The sequence below is a fragment of the Octopus bimaculoides genome, chromosome 1, assembly GCF_046866305.1.
Source record: "Octopus bimaculoides isolate indiv1 chromosome 1, ASM4686630v1, whole genome shotgun sequence".
Classification (NCBI taxonomy): Eukaryota; Metazoa; Mollusca; class Cephalopoda; order Octopoda; family Octopodidae; genus Octopus; species Octopus bimaculoides.
In genome coordinates this window covers 163238063-163249825 of record NC_142928.1, presented here as the reverse complement: position 1 = coordinate 163249825, position 11763 = coordinate 163238063, and the positions used below count along the sequence as shown (strand labels likewise).

The following is an 11763-nucleotide window of genomic DNA, read 5'->3' as shown; positions in this document are numbered from 1 at the left end:
ACTGAATTGGGGTGTGTCATATATGCCCGTGCGTGTTTTATGCCATCATTAATCAGTTAACTAGAAATAAATAAATGGCGAAAGAAAAGAAGAAAAAAATTTATACCAGTGAATAGGTTATCATATTTTCTAATTTCGTTACACTATCGTCTTCTTTTATTATTATTATTATTATTATTATTATTATTATTATTATTATTATCATTATTATTATTATTATTATTATTATATATGCTAATTATATGTTAATTTATGCTCCATTGTCAAATTCCTTTGTCTTGAATCAGATGTATTTTGAACACCGGGAAAAAATATTTATGTCTTACTTTCAGTTTTCATTATTTCATCAGCATCCTTGTCACACATATATTGTGGAGTTAAATATCGTGACTCAGCACTGCAAGCTATAATTGCTAGAATATCAATACAGAAATGGGTTATGAATAAATATGTATACGGCGGTATATCCATATGTTTAATAAAGAATACATACATACATACATGTGTGTGTGTGCGTGTGTGTGTGTGTGTGTGTGTGTGTGTGTGTGTGTGTGTGTGTGTGTGTGTGAGTGAGTGTGTGTGTGTGTGTGTGTAGTTCAGATTTCAGAGAAAAGACGAAGACAGATGAGGGAACAACACGCAGGTGTATTAGTTTGACGCTCGGGAAGAATGGAAAAGTCTTTGACGTTTCGATCCTATATACATACATACATACATACATACATACATACATACATATACAGGGTGGTCCAAAAGTAGGTGGACAATAGGTGGAATAGGTTATATTACTATGGTATTTGTGCAATATTTTAAATTTTATGACTAAATTTATCTAAATTAATCTTGTTTTCTTTTCAGATAATTCAGAGAACCCATGATGGCAAATAATTTATATACTGGTGAAAGAAAATAGGTGTTAAATGAGTATTGGAAATTTCAAAATGATAAAACCGTTAGAACAAAATGAGTTGAAACATTTGGTACTCAAGCCCCAAAGAGACAAACCATTTACCGCATTCGTGACAAATTCGATGCCACTGGCTCAATTCTTAATGCTCCAAAAACTGGTCAACTCAAAACAGTTTGTACAAAGGATAATAAGCAACTTGTCGCTGAAGCATTTGTTCACAGTCCAAAAAAGTCCGCCAGGGGAGCCTCTTTGGAACTGAGCATTTCACGATTCTCTATTATTCGAATCCTGAAATCTATTGGGTTGAAAGCTTATCGTCCACGGCTAATTCATGGCTTATTAGAGGATAACCCAGACAGGCGGCTGCAATTTAGTAAGATAATGCTGAATGATATTGAAGAAAATCCAGTAATTTTAGATAACATTGTGTGGACCGATGAAGCTTCTTTCAAATTATCCGGTCATATTAACAGACATAATTGTATTTACTGGTATAGTGAGAACATGCATTTAACATTAGAGCAACAAATAAACGTGGAACGACACTAGTTGTGATATTTTGTCTTAGAAAAACCTCTCAAACAGACTTATTAAAAAAATATAGAACTTCTCAGAACGCCGATGGATTGCCAGAGGTGGAGTTTCAGCATGGTTTAGTGTCTTCAGTGTCGAATACCTTGGTCGTTCTGAGCTCAGCTACAAATGGTTGTTTCGAAAAACAGTCACTTTGAGATGATTTTCTGAAACAAAATATTACAGCTGCGCCCATTCCACATTTATATACGCATTGAAAATATTACACATGCCGGTACTTTAAACTTATTACCCGTAGTGCACTTCAAAATGAATGAGTAGTCACAATAATGTGATATCTTAACTGAATATGTATATGAATAAATATTATGTACAGACACATATCCATATGTCTCAAAAGAAAATCAGTAACGTAGCTAATGGGTGGTGATGATATGGTTCGCTTCGGACGACACCTTTAAGGAGGCGGCACTTTTGAGCCTGCATTTTAAGCTTATATAAGGGTGAGAGGCGGGAGGTAGTAAAACTCAAGGGTTGCTTTGGGCGACATACACTCTAACTACGCCCTTTCTGAGAATTTAGGCCCGCAAGGACATTTTCAACAGCTTGGTATGGGAAGCGAGCCAAGAGCTTTCGTTCCTTTACGATAAAGAATAAAATGCCTGCCTCGTAAAAGACCCGTATAGGAATATAAACAACCAGCGATACGTCGGGTCATGAGGAAGAGATGAAAGATATGAAGATTGTGGTGTAGACCAAGATGGCCAATTTATATTTTCAAAAGAGAAAAATAAATAAATAAAATAAACCAATCACAACGGATGTCAGATCACGAATACAAAGTTATGCAATGTATCTGACATAACAGAACGTGTGTAGTTTAAAAAAAAGTTCTGTAAAACACAGTTTATTCAATACATAATAATGGAAACGGCAGTAATAAAAAAGCGAAAAGAGAAAATGGTGTGAAATCAAATACAATTCATCTTCCGAATACAGAAAAGTTAATATGAATGCAATTCAAATGTTCAATTATTGTCAGAGTTCAAATGTTCACCAAAATTGTCTATGAATAAATGTTTCAAATAAAAATTTGACATGATTGTGTCTGTGTGCGAAAATCACTTTTCAACAAAGTCTGTTTGATTGCATCAACAGTTATGAGTGTGAGAATACGTGCTGCTTATAGCTGCTCATGTCTATGAAGGAAGTTAATCGTGGTGTGTGAAAGTACGTTATGTTGATCCTATGTATATAAAACTGTGACAGTGTATTTGTAGAAGTATGCTTGAGATAATGTTTGTTCGTTGGAAATCTTGTGGAGAACCAAGACGAAACAAAAATTTTTCTTCTATATGTGTGAGAATGTTTTTCTTGTGACTGTGTCAATGAAAGAAAGTTTATTTCAGTGTATGAAAAGGTGTTCATTGCAATGAATCTGTCTATGAGGGAAAAGCTTCGCATAGTATGTAGAGAGCCACAAAAAGTTCTGAAGCAATCATAGAAAACTATGGAGCTATTCATCTGTATAGTGGGAGGGTATGATAAAGGAATAAGAATGAGTATCAAAGAGAAATGAGAGAGGGGAAGTGAGAGAGAGAGAGTTATATGCGAAAATCATCTATATGCTGCTTTACTCTGGTGGGTTCAAAAGTTCGCAAACTACCGAAAGGCCCTTTTAGGCCCAGCTCTACACTTTTTAAAATGATCTCGGATCACTGTGTCACTGTCGTTGTTGTTGCTGTCATTGATGTTTAGTCTCCTGTTCGAGAGTCATCCTGATTAAATAAAGCAGACTTAAGATCAAATGTATTGAAGCTGATCATGCCCACTGTTTTTTTTTATTTTTATTTTAGTCAAGGTGCACTGAAAACACACAATATTTAATGAGCCTTTCTTGCTTTAAGGTAGCAGTTCAGATACTCTGGTTTGAGGGAGATTTGTTAGCTGTTTCTAGCTAATCAAGTAACCGTGACGAAGTTCCACATTGGCTAGTATCATACAGTTTAGATATGGTAGCCATCAGTAAAACCAGAGTATCTGAACTGCATACTCTCACGCTCTTTCCTGTGTTATGGCTACCATAATAAAAAAGAAAGTTACAAGCCTCTAACATTATGTAACCTTAACCAATCGGAACGGTCCATTGCCGACATACAAGTCGCTTTTGTTGTTACCACGGGAACAGTTTCGACATTATGTGACAGAAATTGTGTGTGTGTGTGTGTGTGTGTGTGTGTGTGTTTAAGAGAAGGAGAAAGAGTGAAGGAGAGAGAGAGAATTTGCGTATGTGTGTATGGACATTTATATATCACTGGTCAAAATTTAACTTAAAATTTTTATTCAAAACATAATTCTCTCTCGCCACATGGCATCAATGATCTATAAAAGAATGTGATCATTCCTGTTGTGATTTTAGTTTTGATCACGTGGTTTTGATTGTCTCGATTGCTGTTACATACCTGCAGTGCAACTGCGCAGAGTTCTGTTCTGTTTGTGGCACGACATGTTCAGTGTTGGTTTTAGTTAGTCGAGATTGTAGCAACTCGCTGCATAAAACTGTTATTGCGTTGAAGTTTGGTTTTGCTTACAATTTAGCAGGAGGCGCAATGGCCCAGTGGTTAGGGCAGCGGACTCGCGGTTTCGATTCCTAGACCGGGCGTTGTAAGTGTTTATTGAGCGAAAACACCTAAAGCTCCACGAGGCTCCGGCAGGGGATGGTGGCGAACCCTGCTGTACTCTTTCACCACAACTTTCTCTTCCTGTTTCTGTTGTGACTGTAATTCAAAGGGTCAGCCTTGTCACGCTGAATATCCCCGAGAACTACGTTAAGAATACACGTGTCTGTGGAGTGCTTAGCCACTTGCACGTTAATTTCACGAGCAGGCTGTTCCGTTGATCGGATCAACTGGAACCCTCGACGTTGTAAGCGGCGGAGTGCCAACAACAACAATTTAGCAATCTTGTTTGTATTGTAAATTGCTGTATTTTTAGTCGATTAAAACCTTTTAAACTTTGATATTCGAGTTTGGGTTTATAACAATTTAATCGACTAATTTTAGCCAGAGAGAGAGAAAGAGAGAGAAAGAGAGAGAAAGAGAGAGAGAGAGAGAGAGAGAGAGAGAGAGAGAGAGAGAGAGAGAATGGACAGCAAATTTATAAAACCAAATTTGTTCACCGCTGATCCAAGTACTAGTCAAGCTTCAAAAGAATGGAAATATTGGTTCAGAATTTAAAAAAATTTTTTTAGAATCATTTCCTGCTGAACCGCCTTTAATGGATGAAAGCAAACTTAAGTGTTAAAAAGCGCCCATAGATAAAGACGTTTACGAACTCATAAATGAATGTGAGAATTACGCAGAAGCAATTCAAACTCTGGAGAGACTGTACGTGAAACCTTTGAACATTATTTTTGCGAGACACCTTTCAAAGACAAGCAAACAAGAACCAGGTCAATCAGTTGACGACTATTTACAGAAATTGAAACGACTAGCTAAAGATTGCGGGTACAGAGCTGTGAATGCTGAGACTCACAAAAATGAAGCTGTTCGCGACGCATTTATCTCGCGATTAACGTCATCTTCAACTCCTCTTAGACTTTTAAAAAATTTTCAAGATGCGGCGATAACTTTAGAAGCGATATTTAACCAAGCCCACACGCCGGAAATTGCTCAAAGGAATTCCAAAGTGTATAATAGCAATCAGTCTGCTATAAACAGCCAGGGAAGCTGTTTGTCAACGTTTATTCCACGTGAAGACGACAAAATCTCAATTCCTGACGAAAACACAGCTTGTGCATCGACAAAACAAACTCAAAATTCCTGCACCTCTTGCGGATCTAATGATTTTCATCCGAGGTTTAAGTGTCCTGCTAGGCGGAGCAAGTGTTACAAATGTGCATATTTTGGTCATTTTGCTAAAGAACGCCGGTCAAATAATCGCAAAAATTTTGATAAGACATCAGCAGCTCTTGATGATGGCAACTTCGCCGCGGCTTTATGTCAAGGTGGAGCTGCTACTAAAGTTAATTATACAATAACAGTCGATGGCGTGAAAGTATTTGCTTTGATTGATACCGGCTCTGCTATGAATCATATTAGCAAAGACTTTGCAAAGAAAAACAAATTGGTGGTGAAGTCTGAAAGGAATGAAATTAACATGGCTGTCAATGGAAATCATTCCCAAAGCGACGGTTATTGTAAAGAATTTACCTTACTCTGTAGAGGATGTAAAGCGTATAACTAACAATTGTGTAATATGTTGTGAGGCGAAGCCTCGCTTTACTAAGACCTCTGTTTCGTCAGTAATTAAATCTACCCAAGCTTTTGAAAGATTGAGTGTTGATTTTAAAGGAGCCCTACCTTCAGTGTCAAAGAACCATTATTTTTTTTTAACTGTTGTGGATGAGTATTCACGTTTTTCGTTTATTTTTCCATGTATTGATACTAGTGCTCATTCTGTTATTAGTAATTTGAAGGTTTTGTTTAGTCTTTTCGGATTTCCTGCTGTTATTCATAGTTGATAATGCTAGGTATAATGAAGTAATACAGAATTCCATTAAATTGGCCTTACGTAGCAGAAATTTACCAGTTTATCAATGGGAAGTCGTGCTTCCAGAAGTTTTACATTCGCAACGTTCATTATTATTGCACGGCAACTAATGAGACCCGCATGAGAGATTCTTTAAATTTCCTAGACGTTCTATGTGTGGTGTTTCCGTTCCTACTTGGTTAATGCAAGAGCCTGACAAAATGTTTGTTAAACGATATGTACGCAATAAGTATTTTTTATATATTTATAGAGATATTGTTTTATAGCTTTATTGCTCATATATTTTTTACACATATTTTTTCTGTATTTTACCTTCCACCCTGCATTTTTCCTGTGCATATATAGACGTGTATATGGAATTTTTTGTGCGCGCGTGTGGATGTGTGCGTGTGTGCGGGTATGTGCGCATATAGACGTGTGTGTGTGCGTGCATGCGAGTATGTGCGTATATAGACGTGTATATGAATCTTTTTTTGTGCGCGCGTGTGTGCGTGTATGTATAAATTAACGTAAATAATATACAAATATATGCATATATCCATACATATATGTACATACCTACATCTATATGTATACATAGATGCATATATGGGTACAGGACATCACAAAACGGTTAAACACAATGAGAAACGAAAACATAAAGACGAAGACAGAAAACGAACTTTTTCGAACAACGAAAAAAACAGAGAAACAAGACATGCAACATAAAGAATATTTCCCTTCTTCAGTTTGGGGTGCGCATGTGTGTGTTTCAAGCGAGTGTAAACGAACATATGCACATAGGTACATGTATGTGGGTGTGCGTGCGCGCATGTGTATGTATGGAATGCGCGCATACGCATTCGCCATGAGCATATTTACACCTTTACTTTTTACTCTTATTGCTTATTTTTTACACTTTTTTTACAAATTTTTCTGTATTTTGCCTTTAGCCCAGTTTATTTTTTTGCATGTGCGTATATAGACGTGTATATGAACCTTTTTTCTGCGCGCGTGTGTACGAGCGTGTATGCGGGTATGTATATAGCTTAGAAAACTACATTAATACACCAAATTTTAATATTTTCAATGAACTTTGAAATTTCCACAGCTGCAGCCAAACAGAAAAGATCCGCTTGCTTTCCAGCCACATGGTTCCTTGTTCAGTCCCACTGCGTGACACCTTGAGCAAGTGTCTTTTGTTATAGCCCTGGGCCGACCAAAGCCTTATGGGCAGATTTTGTAGATGGAAACTGAAAGAAGCCCGTCCTGTGTGTGTGTGTGTGTGTGTGTGTGTGTATTTGTTCCCCTCTACCCTTGGTAATCGGCGTTGGTTTGTTGTTTACGTCCCCGTAAACTAGTGGCTTGGCAAAAAGTGACTAGTAAAATAAATACCAGACTTTGAAGAAAAATAAATACTGGGTTCCATTAAAAACCCTTCAAGGTAATACTCCAGTATGGCCACAGTCTAATTACTGAAACAAGTAAAAGATGTGTGTGTGTAAGTGTGTGTGTGTACGTGTGTGCGTGTTTTAACGCAGTAGGAATTGAACTCTTCACTGTAAGCCAACGAACGCCGAGGCTTCTACCATTATTATTACCTTCTATGGTTGTAGACAGTTGTCCTTTGTTACTGTTGGTATTTAGCTCCTGGTCATTCCAGCCGTGGCCATCTGGTCTTTCCTTTTGTAAATCCAGCACTAAAGTGCAGTCTTTTGCTCGGAGTGTAGTTTTAGGAAAGTGGTTGTTGTTTCTAATAGGTCGAAGAAAAGGCTGGAAACATGCTATTTCTTTTCTTTTGTTAGTCTGTTTTTATTAATGTTGCCGCTCTTGTGTTGCACCGAACCAATCTTGATTGAAGCAGACCTATAATTAAAGGCGTTCTGGCCATGACCATTCTATTTTTGTTGGGATATCTTGGACTACTTTATTTAATTGTTCTCTTTTTCAAAAACGATGAGGTGGAATTTGAGGCATGTCTGACTGCTGTTTCTAACAGGCCGAACGACTACGTACACAGGCCTCTGATTGCATTTCTTTTACTAGGTGACTTGTTTGCCGCGAATGTAAACTGTTGAATTCTTCACCTGTTTGTCTTATATTCTGACAAATTGATTGTGCATGGTAAATGATCGTGAGGGAGCTGAAAAGATCATACCAAAGAAAAGCATTAAGAGCCGAGAAATGAGTAGGGTGAATAGAGCTATATCATGAATCCTTTGGAAAGGTGCTGTGTCATGTTATATAGTCATCATTGTTACTTCCGGTTTATTTGTAATAAAAAAGAAATAGTCACGCCTGAACTTGTGCGCTCGAATACTGAAAATGATGCTTTAACTAAAGCGAAATGATTTTATTATCGACAATTGTTTCTCGTTTCAACAAATGCGGAAACAATTATTTGCAACCAGTTCAACCAAAATGTATTCCGAGACACATATTCTCGCAGTTGAGATATACACAATAACAGCGATGGAAAAATTTCTTCGGTCACATCGTTTCACCAGCTACGATCAACTATACCTCTACATTTTCTTAGATAACCATTGTTTATCAATACGAAAATAGTACTAATTAATACAACAGACAGTGTTTATCAATATTATCAAAATGACAATAATTAAGACGGAAGACATTGTTCATTAATAAATGTGATTAAAACGAGGATAATTAAGATAGAAGACATTGTTTTTTAATGTTATCTCTGCTGCTGATGACCGGCAATAAGTTTTGCAATATTTCGCTCCAACTCTGATAAAAGACATCATAAATCTCTACATTGCGCCTCATCCATTCGGTACCCCTTCTCGGTTAAAATTTGGCGAACTGTGCTAAGACTTTACTCCATTATATGGGATAGTGAGAAAGTATTAGAAATAGCTTGAATTTATTCCACAACAAAGGATATTTTATACAGAATCATGATTATTTTTCACACGAACATTGATTTTCAAACAAACTGTACTTTATAGAATTTTTTTAAATTGTAAATTCTGTATACAAAATGTCTAATTGGAATTACATGCAACAATAGATAATTTGATGATATGCAAAAAAAAACTTTATCTGAAAGAATAAATAATTAATTTTTATTTGTCACTTTACGAGGCGTAAATTGTTTGAAATGCAATAGAGACAATATACAAAAGCAGATATTTTTGAGATAAAAAAATGTGTTACTAACATGGAAATAAATAATTGATAATAATCAAAAGCCTGAAGTCATAGCAAGGAAGGGAAATTATGTATTAAAATGCACATTACTTTATCCTATTCAGTGTATGTCACTCATTTGTATAAATCATACTGGGGTGGAGATGGACCGTTGTAATTCGTAATTGCCCTGTTGTAAAGAGAAACAATTGCTGAAAATTAAATCGTTTAATTTAGCTGAAATGTTTATATCAGTAGCCATCTAAGTATCATGCTTAATGTATATACGCTGCCGGCAGGCCACTTGCTGTGGTATTCATTCTGAGATATCTCTTACGGATGTGCGGTATTAAAAACAAAATAAATATTAGAGAGAGAGGGGGGGGAGAAAAAGAGAAAGAAATTCGTTCCAGCAACGACCAACGACAACCCCTGATGCATTTTGGCCTTTTAGGGCCTTTTCAATAGTGCGCACTCGCAGCCAGCCACATGCTCAGACGAGAGAATTCATCACCTCTGATATTGCGAATAGCCATCCGACTGAATAAAAATCATGTATATGTAATTGAGGCAGTACTAAATTAAAATAGTCATCTAAGTATCATGTGTAATGTATACACACTGTCGACTGCCTCAGTTGTGTATAATGGATTCAATATCAGGATGTGAGCACACAAATTCACTCATGACCACTTTTAATACAAATGGTGGCTGCCAGCCCATATCCTGGAATGTGGTTGAGAAACAAACTTCATACCACACAGCTAATGTCCGAAATCATCAAGGAGGTACAGAATAATGAAAGACAATCTTTTGAAAATTAAGGCTTGTGTGAAATATGTTGTAATGCAGTATGAAATCTTCATTATAGAATGAAGTAAGCTATCTATTTATTACGGCCTGGAAGACACATATTACCCATTCAAAAACACACAATGACTGTTAACTTCCCTTAAACATATGCTATTTAGTGTCAACATTTTCATCGTACCAACTGCGACTTGGTCACTATGTGGAATCGTGTAAGTGACCAGGTCGCAGTTGCTTCGACGAAAACTTTGACACCAAATAACAAATATTTAAATGAAGTTGACAATCTTTGTGTATTTTTGAATGGTTACCATGTGTCTTCCACGCTGTAGTTGTTTTAGTTTCAACACACAGTCTTTGATCAAATCTCTTGCCAGACAAGTACACCTCCGAAATATTCATTTATTGCTTTTTCCAACATAGTATCTAGTGAAGACAGGTTTAAAGGCAACGCCATTAATTGTGATCATGAAGATAAACCCAATGGATTAGAGAAGCGTGAAGATTTACGATTTCTTTTATCAACGTTAGAAATAAATATCGCAAAACTTCTCGTTGTCGTCAGCAGAATGGGTTCTTATATTAATAATCAATGTCTATTATTTTGATTATTCTCATTTTTAATCATATTAATAAATAATCTTTACTATATCAATTATCCTCATTTTAATCACATAATACATAACCTCTGCTACATTGATTATTATTATTTTAATAAATCTTTGTGAACAATTCTGTTCACTGAAAGCCAGCAGTTTTGTCTAGTCCCAAAGTTCCGGCTATTCCTGACCGACGAGGTACAGGCGCTCGTTGAAAGATGTTGAAACACAGGTGATTCAGAATGCCGTGTGCCAATGAGACGTGTGTGTGTTGAACACGCTGTTATCTAAAAGCGAAAGTATCTTGTTTTAACCACAATCCTTTTAAATCTGAAGATCTTGCGGATTTTTATAGACCCAGATATCGCGATCATCTGTAGTTTATGAAGTAAGGATTTGCATTCTCTCCCCAAGATTCCAAGTTCAGCCATACTTTGGTGCAGACGAGCTAGTATGTATCCTGTTGCTGCAATAATTATGGGAGGGTGTCGGAGTAAATTTGAAACCTTTCAAAAGGAGATTCATCTCATTCTTATTGAGATTTCTATTTGACAAATTTATGATCTTCGGGTCTATATGTTCTGTGTGGTCATTAAAATCTTCTGTTGCGTCGGGTCTGGTGCACGACTGTGGTATTCCAAAATTCTGATTGCCTCCTTTCTCTCTCTCTCTCTCTCTCTCTCTCTCTCTCTCTCTCTCTCTCTCTCTCTCTCTCTCTCTCTCTCTTTAATATATATATATATATATATATATATATATATATATATATATGTATATGTATGTATGTGTGTGTATATATATATATATATATATATATATATATATACATAATCGCTTTTAACTCGAAGTAGATGAAGCTATAAATAACAGCGAGTAAGTACTGAATTTTTAAAAAAACCCTTGATTGGGTGCAAAATAAAATAAATTCTATATAATTTAAATCCTAAAGGGACTTTTGAATCACTTTGTGTGTGTGAAAGGAATTTGCGTGTGGATGTGTATGTGTATGCATGTGTGTGAATGTGTGTGCGCGTGCGTGTGTGTGCGAGTGTCATTCTGCTACAGCCACAAGTTATTAACAATTACCTGTATTCAATTTCTAGAGGCCTGTTCAATCGTAGTTAATACTTAGGCTCTTCCAAATCTTTAATTTTACCGTTTTCTTCCCATAAGAAGCATAATCTTAGAAACGTCAAGAATGATATGCAATGCGTATTTATTGTGTTA

General features: G+C 36.3%; 1 protein-coding gene across 1 annotated transcript; it reads left to right on the top strand.

Annotated features, from left to right (window-relative positions):
- The first annotated feature begins 4784 nt into the window (after positions 1-4784).
- On the top strand, positions 4785-5689 carry LOC149137838 (uncharacterized). The gene is made up of 2 exons (XM_089354535.1): positions 4785-4790; positions 4877-5689. The coding sequence occupies exons 1-2, from the start codon at positions 4785-4787 to the stop codon at positions 5687-5689; spliced, it is 819 nt and encodes a 272-aa protein (XP_089210661.1).
- The last annotated feature ends 6074 nt before the right edge of the window (positions 5690-11763 follow it).